We start from the raw sequence: 18923 nt of genomic DNA, 5'->3' as shown, positions 1-18923 counted from the left end.
CAGTCTCTATTCATTCCTATGAGACTGGCTTTGCAGCTCCCATAGGAATGAATATAAAAGTCACTTTGTCCACACAGTAGACACTAGAGACCCACTGCAGTCATTGATTGGCTGCAGTGGTCACATGACTGTATTGCTAGGGATCGGGCAATAGAGTGATTGACTTCAATGATTATTTGGCCCAGTAATATTGATTGCACCACAGTCAGCAATGACATCAAGAACAACAGGGATGTGTGACCACTGCAGCCAATTGGCAGCTCACTTTGGCCGGTCATTAGGTGCAGTGGTCACATGTCTAATTGTTGGGATGTCATCAGTGTTACAGCAGGAAGTAGAGAGCAGCCGGGGAGCGGGCACCATTGGGACAGGAGCAGCAAAAGATTGTGTCAGGCAAATTTGCCTTCTTTTATGTTTTTGCAGCATTGTGAGCAGCTTTACAAAAATGCTGATTGTCTGGATAACCGGCTTAACCCGATAAGGACCAAGCACCGTAAATATACACTGCTTGATCCTGGGCTTTAATCCCGGCCGACGGTAAATATACAGGGTGGGGTTAAAGCTTCTATTCCTGCAATCTAGCAGGAGCAGGCTGGGTCCTCGGGTGTCAGTGACAGCTGAGAACCCGTAAGAGGAGACAGAAGTGTTTTTTAACTTCTTCTGCCTTCTCTTTTGCAGGCTACATAGTGCTCAATAAGTGCTATGTGCAGAATAGAGGAAGCGGCAGTGCTGTTTCCACTACTTTACCCAACGATCACATGATCACCAAGTGCTCTAAGTGAGTTCCCTATTTCATCACAAACTTTTTTCTGTACAATTTATATACGGTGATGGTTTAGGTCAGTGAATTATTTTTAATAAATAAATATATATATATATATATATATATATATATATATATATATATATATATATATATATATATATATATATATATATATATATACACCCACAATGACCTGAACTGTCACCATATCCGCCCTGTCACCCCAAACTATATAAATTGTACTGCAAAGTGTTTGTGATAAAATGGGGAACTCATTCTTGTACTTTATTTTAGCATAAATATACACATTTTAATATAAAGAATTATACATTTAAAAATATATATTTTTTTATTTTTCTGCCAAAAATAATTTTGGCAGAATAAGAAAATAATTAGGGCCATAAATTCACCACATGCATAAAATTCACTAAAAAGTAGTCCTTAAGGCTGGGTTCACACATGGCGGAATTAACACGGAATGTCCGTGCGGACTCTCGGCACGAAAATTCCGCCGGCAATCTTAAGCCCAAGCTTAACCAGCAAAGTGGATGAGATTTGCAAAAATCTCGTCCATGCGCTGCGTAGAACCCGTTGCGGCCAAGTCGCGGCAAGTCAATTGTATCGCCGTTTCCACAGCGGTCTCACTCATCTCTATGGTGAGAGATGACACCCACTCAGAAAAGTTGCTGACACTCATCACAGCTGTCAATCCTGTCCAAGCTGAACCACCACTGATCCTGAACGCACCCCCCTGATGAGATTGCAATGTGCCATCTGGTTGCCACGGCAACCTGGGGCCTTCTGAAGCCCCCATGACTGCCATGACTAATTGCCTATTTAGATATGTCTGTGGCAAGTTTTGATAGACTGCCTGTCAAAATGCGGTATAATGCAATGCTATGGTATGTATGAGCGATCAAACGATCACAAGTTCAAGTCCCATATGTGGGCTAAAATAATTATAAAAATGAAAAAAATATATTATGTATTAATTGTTTAAAATAATTAATGATTTAATAATATTAATTATGGATAAAAATAAAAGGTAATAAAAAGTAAAAAAAAAACTAATTCCCCATATTTCTAATAAAAAAAATCAAAACATAAAACCAACAAAAATATTTGTTATCTCTGTGATCTTAAAATGTGATCTATCATTATTTATAAAGTACAGGGAACATCATCAGAAAAAAAATTTAAAATAAAAAAACAGCTACAATTTTTTGGTCAGGTCGTCTCTAAGAAAAAAATGTAATAAAAAGTGACCAAAAAGTCACATGAACATCAAAATAGTACTAATAGAAACTATAGAACGCGCCGCAAAAAACAGCCCTCACACAACTGTATTGATGGAAAATGTATGGCTGTCAGAAGATGGCGGCAGAAAATAATTTAATTTTTTTTCCAAAAAAACTTTTATTTGTTATATAAGTAGTACAGAAAAAAAAAAAACTATATAAACTGGGTATCCTCGTAATCGTACTGACCCACTGAATAAGGTTATCATGTCATTTTTTTGCCACAGTGTGTACATTATAAAAACAAGACCCATCGGAAATATGGCAAAATTGCATTTTTTCCTCTTTCTCCGTTTTTTTTAAAGTTTTTCAGTACTTTATATGGTACATTAAATTGTACCATAGAAAAATACAACTCGTCCCCCAAAAAACAAGCCCTCATACAGCTACATCGATTGATAAATTAAAGAGTCATGATTTTTGGAAAGTAGGGAGGAAAAAGTGAACATGGACAAAAAAAAAGAGGATCACGTCACTAAGGGGTTAAAGGCAGATGTGTAACAATAGCGTGATGCAATTTTCCTAAAACAGTATGAAGTATTGCAAACCGGAGATTGGGACTCTGAGTTCTTGTATTGCCAGGACCTGTAACATGCCAGCAAAGGGACAATTTTTACCAATTTTCCCATTCTATCACAATTAGACGGAACAGATAGGTCCCATCTGTTGGGGTCCGAGACCTGGGACCACCACTACCACCCAAAATGACATTATTATAGTGCTCCGGAAACCTAAAGGGGCCGTAGGATCCCTGTGATGTAACTCTACTGACGTGACTGCGCATGATAGAATGGGAAACCTTAAACCACCGTTTCCTTTACATAGTCATCGATGAAGCGTGCCACATGGAGCATGTTACAGTAAGTGCTAGCCACAGCTCTGGGGAAAGTAATAAAGCAGTTATGTAAAAAGCTTCCCAGCAGGAATCCATGTTATTTCAGACACCCAGAGTGTCTTTAATGATTCCACTACCCGTATTCAGCTGAACTCAACCTGAGAACCTGAAAAAATGTTGGAAACGCTCATTTAACGTGTTGCTATTACAATCGAAAGGCTTGTGAAATTGGAAAAGTACTAGAATTAAATGGTCCGTGTGCTAACACCCTCAAAGTTAACTCTTCCTGTAGGTTGTTTACAAGTCATATATATATATATATATATATATATGTAGGGACTGAGGATAATGACTAAATACTAATAAAAGATGCTCCTCTCATATATGTTAATGGTATATGTTAATTGGATTCAATGAGATGACCTGGCTAAATCCGTCACGATTCCCGCACTTCATTCTGACTGACAGCATAAATTCCTGATTTATAATAATTCATCTTTATGTCTTATTTTCCACCCGATCTGACCGCCAGCTGCTTGATTTTGAGGAATGATTGCCAGATAAGGGGGTTAAAGAGGTTGTCCGACCTTTAAAAAACTTTCTTTTTAATCACCCTGTATTACTATGTTGTAGGAGTGAAATAATTAAAGCGATGGCAGTGCCTGATTCACTACATACCGGACACAAGTGTTGCCTGGTGGACCCCAATCATATAATGTACAAGGTACCCCACACAGTAATAGTATCCTCTTTTGTGTTCCACAAATAGTCCCCCCAAAGTTATACCGCCAGTCTATGCGCCATGGACTAATTGCGTACCCAAAAATAGTGTCCCTCTGTGTCCTCACAAAGTAACAGTATCTCTTTTTGCCCCCTTAATGTAACTGTGCCACCACAAATAGTGCTCTCTCTATGCCCCACAAGGTAAAAGTCTCCCTCTGTGCCCCTACAAAATAATTGTGCCATTATGTGCCCCTGAAAATAGTGGCTCTGTGCCCTCACAAATTTAAATACCCACACTCAAATAATGCCCTCAAGGTAATTATGTCCCCAAAAATAAAGACCCTCCTTGCCCCTTCAAGGTTACTATGCCCCTATGTGCCTATGTGAACAACGTTATACAGCAGCACCGAGCAGTGCAGGTGGGATTTCAGTAGCTATGAGACAGAAAAACATTTACTATTAGCTGTAGCTGTGTCTCTGCTTCTCTCTCATTGGACTCCTCATCGTCTCTTCACAGACCTCCATGGGCAGCATGAAATATGATCCATCAGTGAGCTGATAGTCCATCTTGTGTTGACCAAGACAGATTTTAGCAGTACCTCAGAGTAAATGTAAGGGGGTAACAGTAAAATGTTTTGTTTGCTGTTCATAACTGTTGTGACTGGAAGTTTAAGAACAGTATGCAGAGGATTTTGATGGTGTGGTCACTCCTTTCACATGTAATACTCCGACCAGCTTTCGGGAAGGGGTAGTGTTGGTGGGCTGGCTACCAAGAAAGCAACAGACAGCAGGGAATAGTCCCCAGTTAGCTGGCCCAATGGGACACCAGCTTACTTATTGCTTTACGGGCGAAGTAATTGCAGCCTCAGCTATTCCTGCACTAAAGAGAAATGGAGGAGGTGCCTCCAAGAGAGAGGGACCTTTATTCACCTGTGATGGTCCTGTCCATTGATCCGGTCCCTGTGGCAGGAGATTGGTGCTCTTTACAGCTCAGTGTGTAAGAACCTGATAAATATCACCCCCGAGAGTGCCTTGTTGTCAATGATTCCAGGCTCTTTGGCCCTAACCAAGAGATCTCTGTTGAGATTCTTTTTACTTGCCATGAGGCAAATCATTCCTAGGAAGTGGAAGTCCGCCATTGTTCCCTCGAGGCTGATGTGGCTGAAATCCTTAGACAATTTGAAATATATGAAGGAGCTCTGCGTTAGAGACGAAATGTGATACACTAAATATTATGCAACATGGGCTGTCTGGATCCAGTTTCGGGCCTCACCAGGATTAGATTTGTGGCTAGCTAGCAGGATTGCTCCGCCCTGATCCTTATGTCATCATATGATTCTCCTGCTCACCCTGTAGAGTCATAACTTGTTTAGTGAACCCCAGTGCCTGCCGGAAGGTATAACTAGTCCCTCTCACCCCCCCCCCCACCTGCCCTCCCCTCTTCCCTTACCACTCACTACCCCTTTCCTCTCTACTTTCCGGCCTTTCTTACCTCCTCTTAAATCTTTTCTTCCTCTTCCTTCCACTTTCACTAGTATAGAAGTTTTTTTATGTTGTATGTTACAGATAAAATAATTGGCTGCGTAGTTAAGGGGCTACAGATTATGTCACCCTAGAAACGGTTAGTACTCTACCCATTTATTGATGTAATCTTATGCATTCATGGACACGTTGCTTGAAAAATTTGCAGCTTGAGGAAAATTCTGTTGAACCATAAAGAGAGTTGGAGCGGCCCCCTCCGTGAGTCTTCACAGCGATTCGCTTTAAGAAGGACAGGAACCGTTTTTAATCATGACTGTAATTAACCGCCACAGTGAGTATATAGGTGCCTTTGTAGGTTGCACAGTGACGCCAAAGACTTTACTTCGTTGACAATTTTTTCCTATTCAAGGACCGGACTGCACAACTTAAACTTTACAACCGAGTACAAGCTTATTTATCATTAACCTTTGCTATTCCACTACCGTTCCCGTTTCTTGGGTTCTATACAAGTCTTGCAGCCGGAGTTACAATTGTTAAAATAAAAGCCTATATCAAGCATTGCAGATCATGTCCGGCTATGAGCAATATCCCCACTGGTTTGACTTTCCGCGGAGCCGCTACAAAGAGACAGCCCATTGGCCTATCCCAGCTCTATCATGACCGAACCCTGGGCACAAGAGTTTAGTGTCACTGCCAATGGAGGATAAAAGCACTATGACCCCCTCTATGGTGCAATCACAGACTCGAACCGCAGTGAGCCTACCAGCGACCAAGCTAGTATCGGCCGAATCAGCACGACCTAACACAGAAGACAGACCGCTGCCTAGCCTTAAAAAAGTGAACAACTTAGGAGGAAAGTTGGAGGAAAGGCACCTGTTAAGCGGAGAAAGAAGCATTTTACCCAGTTCAGCTATATTACAAAGTTTCTTCTATTCTCCTCTATTATTGATTTATGCAAAGTTTTCTGAAAAGACGGCGCTCATTTAATCTAACAGGGACCTGGCTTGGTGATAGGTTCCATTTTCAGAACCCAAATTATTAATACATTCCATGTAATTTCTGCAAAAGTATGTATTCCTCTGGAAGAAAATGTAAAAAATACCCAAAGGAAAGAAAAAAAAAAAAAAAAAACAGCCGAACTTGAAGTTTTAATTTGAAAGATTATTTTTAGGAAGCAATTTCCCAACTGGAGACGTATTAATAGGCGCTTCATGTATGCTAGACATGTATCTCATCTACTATTTAACTCATAATAGAAAAGCTGGCCATCGGAGATACTCCACCGGCGGTGCCAGCTGCCTGATGCCTAATGGCTCGGGGTCTGAAACGGTTAACAGTATATTCTGCTAGTCAAGCTGCGAAATTACTACAGTGTACTAGAGACTGAGCTGGGAGCTGGCAACAAATGCCAAAAACAGCAAAGAAATGATTACTGGTGTGACTGCTTTCATGTTATTGCATTTCCAATGTACCTAGCCAAGCTGCACCGGTGCAGAGACGAAGCTTCATTTACAACAACAGAAAATATCAGCGGATTTGCTGAGGCGGGCGCGGAAAAATATTAACTTCACTTTATGCGGCTTCACTTAGACAGCTGGGGTGCGGAATATATGGATCGATTACTTGTGACCTTTTTATTAGACACCTGATAACCTTGAGGATGCGGCCGTTGTTTGTTTTTTAACATTTTTGTTTTCTTCTTTTCAAAAAATTACAACTTTTTTTAATTTTTCGGTCAATGTGGCTGTCTGAGGACTCGTTGCGCTTGGTATTTTATTTTAGGGGGAGGGCGGTTGTTTTTAGACTGTACATTCTGCAGGGATACTGGCATAATAACTTTATTCTGTGTAATGACAGTGACAACAAATTAATATGTTTTTTTGTTCTTGTACTACTTTTAAAAAGTAAAAAAAATTACATGATAAATAATGCATTATTTTAATAAAGTAGAGTTTTACGAGCACGGCTATACCAAATCTGATTGTTTTTATTTTTTAATTAGAAATATCGGAAAAGATCTTTTAACATTAATTTAGGTAATTAGTAAAAAATTAAAAGTGATAAATATTAAAGACTTAGAAAAAACCTTTTTTCCCCTTTTTTAGTCACTAAGTGGATTTGAACTAGCGATCATTTGATCATTTATACAATATGCTGTAATACTTTAGTACTGCAGTCTATAGTGTTTCTGCAGGCGGTCTATTAAGACAAGTCACAGGCACATCTTAATAGGCAGAAATACATGGCAGTCCTTTACAAGGCTCCAGGCTGTCCTTACACCTGAGATCCCTTGATCTCGTCGCAGGGGAGGCTGCTTGGGACGTCTAAATGCCACTGTCAGAATAGACTGCAGCAATTTAATGGTTAACAGCTACAATTGAAGGATGTCAGGAATCATTACATCGTACTGCAAGAGCGAACAAACTATCGCAAGTTCTGGTCCCCTCTGGGGACTAAAAAAATGTAAAAATGAGTCAAAAAAAGTTTTATTATTTATAAAACAAATAATAATAAGTAATGCAAGTTAAAAAAAAACTTCCATGTTGCCATATTTATAATCTAAATTAAAAAAAAAACATATTTGGTATCGCTGCGTCCATAAAAGTATGATCTAGCAAATTAATGCATTATTTGCCCCGTGTGTGAACGCCGTCAGAAAAAGAGATGGTCACCCTGTCTCCAGGAAAAAATGTAACAAAAAGCGATCCGAAAGTTGGACTTACTTAGAAACTACAGAATGTCCCGCAAAAAATAAGCCCTTGCACAACTATGTTAACGAAAAATTTAAAAAAGTTACGGCTGTTAGAAGATGGCAGATAAAAAAATTAAATATCTTTGGAAAAAATTAAAAGTAGTACAGCAAAAAAAAACCCCAAAACTATATAAATTTGGTATCATAGTAATCGTACTGACCCAACTCCACTTAGAAGTTTTTAAAAGTTTTTCAGTACATTATAGGGTACATTTTATAATCACATTGAAAAACACATCTTGTCCCGTAAAAAACAAGCCCTCAGACATCTGTGGCGATGGTTAAATAAAGGATTTAGGATTTCTTAAAAGCAGGTAGAAAACAATGAAAATGGAAAAAAAATAAACAGTCTGCGTCCTTAAAGGGGTTGTCTCACGAAAGCAAGTGGGTCTATACACTTCTGTATAGCCATATTAATGCACTTTGTAATGTACATCGTGCATTAAATATGAGCCATACAGAAGTTATTCACTTACCTGCTCCGTTGCTAGCGTCCCCGTTGCCATGGTTCCGTCTAACTTCGGTGTCTTCTTGCTTTTTTAGACGCGCTTGCGCAGATGGATCTTCTCCCTTCGGCTGGTCTTGGAAGCATCGGCGTTTTGCCTCCGCCCCCTTGTACGCGTCATCGCGTAGCTCCGCCCCATGACGTGTGCCGGTTCCAGCCTCCTGATTGGTAATTGTCTAATAATTGGGATCCTCTCCAGTGGGATCTGCAACAATTACTAGAACAGGGTACCTGAGTCTATAGGACTACAGTGAGAAGTTCAATGTCTTTGAGACGGATAGAAATAGCTGGGAGCATTATTCAACTGTTTGGGTTGGGCCCATAGACATTGAACGAGGCGGCAGGGCACATATGTAACCACTGTTCCATTCTAATACCTCCTTACTGCACAACCATACTGCCAATCGGTGGGACGCCCAGTGATCAAGCCTTTATCACCCAACCTCTGGATAGGTGATAAATGCCCTCTGCATGAAAACTTCCTAAATTCTGTCTTTAACATAACATTCAACATTGTTAGTATAACATGTATTTTAATGTCTCAAAGGGGTTGCCCAGTTGAAAACTACTGAAGGCCTTTCAGCAGGATAGGCCATCAATAGCAGATTGACAAAAGTCTGTTGCCTGGAACCGCCACCAATCACTTGTTCACTGTGTTTACATGTGGAGCTAAGTTTTGCAGAAAGTAGACAGCTCCATTTTCACTGCAGTGGCCGGGCTTGGTACTGCAGGCAAAGTTCCCACTGAAATGAATGGAAACTTGGCCTGCAATACCAAACCTGGCCACTGTAGTGGGAATGGAGCTGTCTGCTTCCTACAGAAATCAGCTCATTATATGAGCATACTGACCCTGCAAACAGCTAGTTGACACAGGTTCCTGGTAAATGACCCCCACCCATCAATCTATAGTTTGCAACTGGACAGCCCCTTTAAGATACGTTTTCATTCAGAATATTCCTTCCTATTAAACTCTGCAGAGATATTTTAAACAAACGGGAGAATATATTTAGTACGAGGAGTTTCATTATGAGCAATTGAATCAGCCTAAGAGAGTTAATGTTATTCCGCATCAGTACATAATGTCAGCACCTTTGGTTGGGTTTCTTGCCTCTTCAGGAGAAGTGGGACCTTGACAAGTTATCATCTTCCTCCATGGGGATCGAAGTAGATGTGATTGCATAAACAGAGCTCTAACAAGTTTGAAAACTCTTCAGAAAATTGATGGTGTTAATCTGAGGTCAAAGAAATCACCTCTAATAAATACGGAAACACTCCCTTTACTGCACTCGAGAAGCTGTTATGGTCTTTGTGTGGCCTAACTAATTGGATCCTCGGAACAAACCTTTATTTCTGAAAAGTTACAATAAATATCGAAATATTCATTATTATACTGTTAAAGGGGTTGTTAGGATTGCTTTTTCCCCAAAACAGCGCCACCCCTGTCCATGGCTTTTGTCTGGTACTGCCTCAATGCCAGACACAACCTGTGTAGTGCTGTTATAATATATATATATATATATATATATATATATATATATATATATATATATATATATACTTTTTTTTTCAATATGACAATCTATATTTACAAAGCAAACCCTAAAATCTTGAAGTTCTCACACTGACCACTAAGCCTAATAGTAGATTGATACTTCCTGTTCTTCTCAGCCATTATCTCATTATCATCACAGGCAGGATTACAATGAGAGATGATGCCTATATGTAGCACAGGATCCACTATTCATAATAGATGATTGCTACAGCTCACCTCCTCCCACTCCCTGCGCAGATCATGTCCACAACACTCCCCCATAGAAGTATACAGGTGATGGTCATAGCTCACCTCCTCCCACTCCCTGCACAGGTCACAGATCATGTCCACAACACTCCCCCATAGAAGTATAGAGGTAATGGTCATAGCTCACCTCCTCCCACTCCCTGCACAGGTCACAAATCATGTCCACAACACTCTCCTATAAAAATATACAAGTGATGGTCATAGCTCACCTCCTCCCTCTCCCTGCACAGGTCACAGATCATGTCCACAACACTTCCCCCAGACAAGTCAATAGATGACTATCACAGCTCACCTTTCCCCCTCCTTGCACAGGCTACAGTGCATGCCCACGATGCTTTCCCATATAAGTCTATAGGTGATAGTCACAGCTCACCTCCTCCCTCTCCCTGTAAAGGTCACATAGCATGCCCACAACACTCTCCCATTAAATTCTATAAACAAAGTTTTTAAGGACCTTCCACCCATGACCTCTCAACAGCCAATCAAAGCACAGCACATAGGAGGCAATATGAGTTCACTGCAATCCCTGGTTTCCCATCATCATCAAAGCAGTGTAACTTTTTAGAGAAACCCGTCATCTACTAACTATGGTGTTAACTCATAGCTTCAGTGTTCTAGCACCACTATTGCGGGCTATGCCATCCCTGAGCTTTCTGGCCTTGGTCATGTGCCATAAACAGTCACATGGGCTTTATATATATATATATATATATATATATATATATATATATATATATATATCATGTTATATCTTGCACTGGTTTTGGTCACCTATACATTATTTGTAATCTATCGACATTTTAGGGATTGGGGGTGTCAGTACTTTTGCAAGGCACTTTAGAATAATCTAACCTATACACTCATCCCAGTTACACAAGTATATACTATATTGGTGCAAACACCTCTACTTTGAACATTATTAGCTGCACAGAAAACATATTCTTGGATGTGATAGCTTCTTATGTGATGCAAATAAGATTTATTCCGGTAGAGAACGCCGGGCGCCGACCATAAATTTACAGTTGGCATAAAGTGAATATTAAATAATACAGGAACTCTAGGCACGGCAATTGCAAAAACTGCTACAGAAATTCTCTGCATGTACAATGCTAAGACGTTAGAATAAAATATGGGTGTGCTGGGCGCATGCATTATGTTTAAGGTTGCCAAGTTCTTGATCAAGTCAGGACCGAGAATCCCAATCAAACCGCCTGCTCATACATAAAACCAGTTTGGATTCTTTCCCTTTTCTTAGTGCTTCCTAAATTGTTGCTCCCTTTATTGTCATTTCACCCTCCCTGTTGGATAATTGGCCTTCATTTGTATTTCGTTTGTATGAGGTGGCAGCGCTCCAGCTCGCGGGGCTAAAAAAGTGCAGCTATTTGGTCAGGAATGACTTGGTACATGCTGCCCCTGGTTTAGCTAATTACTTGTGGTGGCCAACGGTACTCCATTATGCGGACCGTCAGCACTTAGAATCAGCATTTTGTATGTTCGAAACCGATACCTGAAAATCCAAATGGACACCAATCTAACTAATCAGCCCGATATATCGAAACGTATCCCCTATCAACTTAAATGTCTCCAGAAACTGACTTTTTCAAGAAATCCATTCAAACGTCCAGAAAAATTGTCATGAGTTTTTACAGATTGTGCAAGAAAAGTGAACTAAATTGGGTGGAGACTAAGAGATTTTATACAACGTTTCATTTTTTTCATATTGTTTGTTCAAGAATTACTTAAAAGGAATGTATCACCTATATTTATTACTAACTAAACCATCTTGCCTGAACTGCATATAGCAACCCTTAGAGGTATTCCTTACAGCAGCCTCATGGGCCATTCATAAAATCATAGAATAGTAGAGTTGGAAGGGACCTCCAGGGTCATCAGGGCCAACCCCCTGCTCAGTGCAGGATCACTATATCATCCCTGACAGATGTCTGTCCAGCCTTCGGCTGAAGACTTCCATCGAAGGAGAACTCAGCACCTCCTGTGGCAACCTGTTCCACTCATTCATCACATAATGGACACTGTGCTTTCCTCCACCTCACCTAGGATTCCTCCAGGAAGAGTAGGACCAGAATGGGCTTCATTGGCGGAAGGTTTCAGTCCTACATTTACTAAGTGTCTCGCAGGTCTTGAGTTGAGAGCAACTAATTCGCAAGATTGGTGCCTTTTAAAAACTAGCCCTACCGATAAAGACAATAATTAATATTGTTAGTTAATATGGTTTTGCCATAACTAGTTGCTTCGTATGTCTTGAACTTTGACATATATTCTTGTATAAGTGTTTTTACTCTATGTATTTCTTAATGTTTATGCTAAAGAGAAGAACAGAATATTGTAGTATTTTAAGCAAGTATTACGTCCGAGCCGGACTCAAAACACTAAGTCCAGATTAGATGTAATTAATTGTCCAAAAGGATAGCTGTACACACAATATATTAACACGGAGAGCACAACATATGAATAATGAAACCAAAAAAGTGTGGAAATCTGACCCCAACTACTAACACAATGAGAATCAACCTAAAAGCGGAGCACCTGCCCTGATGAGGGCGACCCTACCTCCGGAACCTGGGGAACCCTGACTCTCCCTAGTTGGAATACAGGGATACATAGTTTACATAGAATAACAAGAAATATAGTAGATGGAGGCTTCCACACAATAAACCAGATGAAATACAATAGCAATATGATCAGGGATAGGATGCCACAGCGCCGCAGAATATCCTTTACACTAAATAGACTTATCTGACAATAGAGCAGGACACCAATCCCCAATATGACCAAAAACACCATCAGACTAGAAGCATAACCAGTGTCAAACCATAAGGAAGACTCAGAAAAAATGTCTCCAAGCCGCCCAATCGTTCCATACACCTAGAGAGAAGTGTTCATGTTGGCATCCAGTGCCAAATGTGACTGAGCATGTGCCAGCGTGGGGGCTGACACCATGATGTCACGCCAGACCTGATCCAACATGGTTGGCGAGCCGTGATGGTTTTCGGATAAGGTGTGGGTGGTGCTGACATGTTTTACCTAACAGACATAATAATCTCTGGAAATTTGTTCTATGTTTATTATATTCCGAATTGCAGTTTTTGCTTAAAATTGCTTTTGTGGGGGCATCGAGACTCGTTATGATGGAGAGCTGGAAAATTCTCTTAAATACCCCCCATTAAGGTGGTTCCTTAGATTCTCGCTCTCTTTGTCTGAGGCTTTCCTTGTACTCCTCGGGGTCGTTCACACCTGAGTTTGCTATTTCCATTTGAATCCCATCTGCGTGTTTCATTTTAGGAGCAGAAAAACGGGATTAAAATGGAAATAATCGTTTCCTTTATTTTCTCCATTGTTCTCAGCAGATTTTCAAATAAAGGGAATGCCTTCTCATTAGAGATGAGCGAGCGTACTCGTTAAGGCTATTTACTCGAGAGGGAGCATCGCCTTTTTCGAGTACCTGCTGGCTCGTCCCTGAAGATTCAGGGGGGCTGCGGGGGGGGGGGGGGGGGGTGGCGGAGGGGAGCGGGGTGAAGAGAAGAGAGACAGATCTCTCTCCCTCCCGATCTCCTCCACAACCCCCTGCTTACTCCCGCGGCCCCCCTGAATATTCAGGGACAAGCCATGCTCTCTCTCGTAAATCGCCTTAACGAGTATGCTCGCTCATCTCTACTTCGGATTAGTTCCAAAGTACAAAGCATAGCAACTTATCAAGAGGCTCCTCCGACATGCCTGTACATGCTCTTAAAGGGGTTGTCTAGTTGTAAACTATTGATGACCTGTCCACAGGAGAGACCATCGATAGTAGATTCATGACAGTCAGCTGCTCCGGACCCCCTTTGATGAGCTGTTTGTGTTTGTGCACTGAGCTGATTTCTGCAGAAAGTAGACAGCTCTGTTATCACTGCAGTGGCAAGTCTTAGTATTACAGGCAAGGTTCCCATTGGAGTGAATGGGAACTTTGCCTTTAATACCAACCCTGGCCACAGCAGTGAGAACGGAGCTGTCTGCTTCCTGAAGAAATCAGCTCAGTGTATGACTGTACCAGCCCAAAGGACAGCTTCTCAGCGGGGTTCCAGCTGGTGGACCCTTGCTAATCTGCTACTGATGATCCATTCTGAGAATAGGCTATCAGTAGTTTATGACTGGTCAACCCCTTTAAACCAACACCAAATAAGTCAGAACTTTTTAGAGAATTATTTTCTCCTTTGGTTTTACAGAACTTGATTCATCCATAAAAACTGTAATTTTTCCAACCCTAGACATAGGTTCATATGCAACAATAAGCATGTATGTGTTGGCTCCATTATATTGTACTGTTTTTTGAATTACAGATACATTTTTGAAAATCTTTTGTAGTATATGTTTTACTTAATGAAAACCTAAATATATATAAGATATTCCTAATGATATTGCTTAATAGACTCAATAACTTTACAGATCCTTCAAAAGTTCCATCAGTGCCCTTATGATGGTTGGCAATTACCATTTTTAAAACGTTGTCCGTGACTTTTTTATTGATGACCTTTCCTCAGAATGGGTCATCAATAGTTGATCAGGGAGGGTCTGCCACTCAGGATCCTTGCCAATCAGCTGTTCGCCTGGCCTACGCTCATTGAGGACTTGACCCGAAGGAAAAAACACTGTCTAAGTTTGTACTGCATTGAATTTAATGGGAGCAGTTACCAAACCAGGCCCTTGCACTATGGATAGAGCTGTCCAGCACTGTCAATAACAGCTGGCCCAAAATCAGCTGATAAGACGGTATTCCTGCCGATTAACTACTGATAACCTATCCTAAAGATAGATTATCAATAGTAAAGTCCTGAAAAAACCCTTTAAAAATGACCCCCGCTGTATACTTTACTTTACAGTAATTCTCAACTCAACTCAAGACATTTTCCGAAAATTCCAACCTACCTTCTTGATCAGTTGTGATGGTGATGGAAGTATACTGTCTAGGAGACAGGCTGAGTTCCGACACTCCATTGATAGCCTCAATATCAAAAGTGTAGTTGACATGAGATAAAAAGTCCAGAATCGTGACGGAGGCGTTAGCCAATCCCGAATGTCGAGGTACAAAGCGGATTCCCCCACCACAAAGTTCACACTGTGTGGGGTCCGACCCGCATTTCTTGCAAATGACATTGTAGATGAGGTCCTTCCTTCCTCCGGTGTCAAACGGTGGACTCCACTCCAGATACAGAGCCGTTTCATTCAAGTTAAAATTGACATTTCTTGGCGCTGAAGGTGGTTCTGTAAGCCAAAGATAAACAATAGAGAGTAGAACACATTAATACACTCTGGGTGACATCCCACCTTCCAGCTCTTTTGTTTTGGGCGCACTCTTTGATTTCCCAGTAGTAGTCTATGAAGCAATCATTCCTTTAATAATCAAGTCTTAGTTAGTAATCAGCCCCCAACTGGGACATCTGAAGGCCTGCCAAGAGCACTTACTTCACACCCTTATGAAATTGCATTTAGCTCGAGAAATGTAATGATTTAATTTAAAATGTGTTAAAAATTCATGTCTCTTTTTTAACATCTCATCTATTTCGCAACTGAAAACTCGCCAAGGCAAGCAACACAAAATAAATCCAACGCTTCCGAGATGGAACATCAAAGCCAATCGCAACAGTTGCTTCTGTCTTTACAGTAATCTGCAGTCCAAGAAATGTAGCCACTTTACAGAACATAATACCACTTCTACCGAGGAGACACATGGAAGAGATGGCATGACCCATTCAGTGCCACTCAAAGACATCGAAGATGAAATCACCTCCAACTGTCTTTTACAGAGAGCCTTTAAAAAGCATTAATGATCCGAAGATAGTTTTACTATTGGGAGAAAAGTTTATTTTCCACCTTCGGATACAGCGTGTTACTGAGAAAATATGGGGTGGCCCGGCAGTCATCCTATTGGCATAGCATGGTTGCCATGCAAACTGAATGACGAATGCCGTGCTGCGCAAATAGAAGAAGCAAAATCAGCCTGTCTGGGCAATTATTGTGGTGTGCCAACCATCAGGGTTGGAGTTGCTATAAATGTAGATGATCAATAGGCTAAAGACAAAGCTACATAGGTGTAACGATAGCCAAGTGGAGATGTGTATCTACTGGGTCATTAAAAAGTTGGATTTGGAACTAGACCAAGAAGTGATGTCTAAAGTTGAGAGACTGGTCACCCAAATTGGCTGATTTGAGCCAATATGGAGACCATTGGCTGGGAAGATAAGGTGAAAGATCATTTGCGATAGCTGATCGTTGACTATAGTCTGCCGAAGATGTGATCTGGCCTATTTATACATTTCAGTTGACCATGGCTAAAATGGCAAGTGTGTGGTATGATCGGCCAAATCCGACTAATCATACAATTTTCTGGAAGCCTGTAAAATTAGGGAAAACTCACTTGACCCCCCCCAAGCTGCTTCTGTTGACTATTCTCTTTCAAGTCTCCACTTGTGCTGAGTGAAGTAGTAGAACCCTGTTTCGGCTTGAACTTTGCCAAAAGTTTGTTTTGGCACAAACCCCACCAGAGCGTTTAGCAAAGTTCTACCTGAAACAGGGTTCTACTGGTTCGGTTCACTCAACCCTAGTCCTGAACTCTAAGTGTTTTAGGGGTGTTTTATGGCTCTGAGGCCTTATTGACACGAGCAATTTTCCACGACTAATATAGCCGTGATAAAAAATTGCTACCATGTGAAGCATTGGATTCCAATGCATTCGTTCAAATGGCTTGACAAAGGCTCACAACAGGGCCGAAATGTCACTTCTGTTTTTATGGTGATTCAATAAAGTAAGCACCTGATGGTGTGCTGTTCCATTTCCATTTGCTTGGATATTGCCTCTTTGGATCCAGGGAGTCGGGGATCCGCCTGGAACGTGCACCACCTTCTGGCTTTCCCAGATACATAGAGTTTGGGATATTTAATCATTGTGCTGCTGGACTCTTTTCCTTTTTGCCAGTGTTATAATTCAGATCAAACCAAAATTTGGGCACAAGTTTGGCAAACCCTCGCACTGAACTTTTCAAAGCTTGATTGCTAGTCTCCACTTACAAATGCACATTTTGCAGATGGTCATGTGACTGCTGCAGCCAATCGCTGACTCTGCTGCCTTGGTCACATTGCTCTGTCTCAGAACGTTCACCTGGAAATGTGGGGGATCCGCTACCAGAGCAATTTGAGCAGGGAGGGGATGGGGTCTGGTGAGCAGGGGCGTAACTATAGTAGGTGCAGGGGATGCGGTCGCACCCGGGCCCAGGAGCTTTAGGGGGCCCATAAGGCCTCTCTTCTCCATATAGGGAGCCCAATACTATCAATAAAACATTATAATTAGGGGCCCTGCTACACATTTTGCATTGGGGCCCAGAAGCTTTAAGTTACGCCTCTGCTGGTGAGTATTATTTGACATATATATAAAGAAGAATAGAATATATGATATAGTAGAGAAACTTGTCATCTACCAGTATACAACTAAAAAAACAAAGACTTCTTTAACTTTTACTTACATCAAAGGGAAATTCTGGCATCTCCTTTTCTTCTGACGCGGAGCTCACATCAGCAGTTGCCGCTCTATTACAATTATTGCAGACAGCACCATTATTTACTCCCTAAAGCTACGATATTTCAGCAGATGCCACTTGCTATTATTATGTCACCCGTGTACTGTAATAACTCTTTTTCAATTCCATTCATGCACTGAACTATTCAAGGTGATGAAGGAACCTTGTCAGGCTAAAGCTTGAATTCTTGTCTGCTAAGTGATAATCAAGAGGATCTGCATCCTCCGTACTCAAGTGAGAAGTCATGGACTCGCTGTAAGTCGCTATTTAATACTATACTGGAGATACTGCAGATATTACCCTGTATTTACTGCCATTTGCTCATACTTTCTTGTAAAGATATATTATCCAGATGTAGAGATGCGCCTCATTATTAAAATTAGGCCTTAGAATTAGCAAATTGCATGTTATAGCATATTATTATATCTGTGTTCCTTCAGGCTGAGACCGCCATTGAAATGAAGGGACACTTTAAGAGGAGGAGCTTACATCGATACCTCCCAAAGGGTTGTCATATAGGCATTACTACTTTATTGTAATAGTGCCTTGGGTCATAGCTAGAGTTGAATTAGGGCAGATTTTGGAGCGGGTCCTTTCCCCCACACACACTGATTGCCTAGATACACAGGTTCCAGTGGCATTACTAGGGTCTATATATACTACCATGGCATTGCTAGGGTCTAGAGATGAGCGAGTATACTCGCTAAGGCACATTACTCGAGCGAGTAGTGCATTAGCCGAGTATCTCCCCGCTCGTCTCTAAAGATTCAGGGGCCGCTGCGGGTGACAGGTTAGTTGCGGCGGGGAACGGGGGGGGGGGGGGGGGAGAGAGGGAGAGAGAGATCTCCCCTCCGTTTCTCCCCGCCCCCCGCCGGCCCCCGAATCTTTAGAGACGAGCAGGGAGATACTGGGCTAAGGCACTACTCGCTCGAGTAATGTCCCTTAGTGAGTATACTCGCTCATCTCCACTAGGGTCTATATATACTACCATGGCATTGCTAGGGTCTATATATACTACCATGATTACTTTTTTCAGCTTCAACTCACTTTTGAATTTTTTAGACAGACATCTTTGGTAGTTTTGAGGTAGTTTGGTAGTTAAAACTTTTGAAACATTCAGCTTGGCTGGTTTGGTGAATTTCGGCAAAAAGTTCGGTACAGTCTGAAGTAGTATGAACCAAACTGGAACTTCACCAA

At 41.2% G+C, this 18923-nt stretch overlaps 1 protein-coding gene across 1 annotated transcript in view; it reads right to left on the bottom strand.

Annotated features, from left to right (window-relative positions):
• The window catches only part of EPHA6 (EPH receptor A6), an 822408-nt gene that overhangs the window by 355051 nt on the left and 448434 nt on the right, over window positions 1-18923 (bottom strand). Inside the window, exon 5 of the mRNA XM_066599154.1 lies at window positions 15083-15418. Coding sequence (XP_066455251.1) covers window positions 15083-15418 — 336 coding nt within the window. The remainder of the gene's footprint in view (window positions 1-15082; window positions 15419-18923) is intronic.

The sequence above is a fragment of the Eleutherodactylus coqui genome, chromosome 4, assembly GCF_035609145.1.
Source record: "Eleutherodactylus coqui strain aEleCoq1 chromosome 4, aEleCoq1.hap1, whole genome shotgun sequence".
In the NCBI taxonomy this organism is placed as follows: Eukaryota; Metazoa; Chordata; class Amphibia; order Anura; family Eleutherodactylidae; genus Eleutherodactylus; species Eleutherodactylus coqui.
The sequence above is the reverse complement of the archived record's forward strand: the minus strand, read 5'-3'. Positions and strand labels throughout refer to the sequence as shown.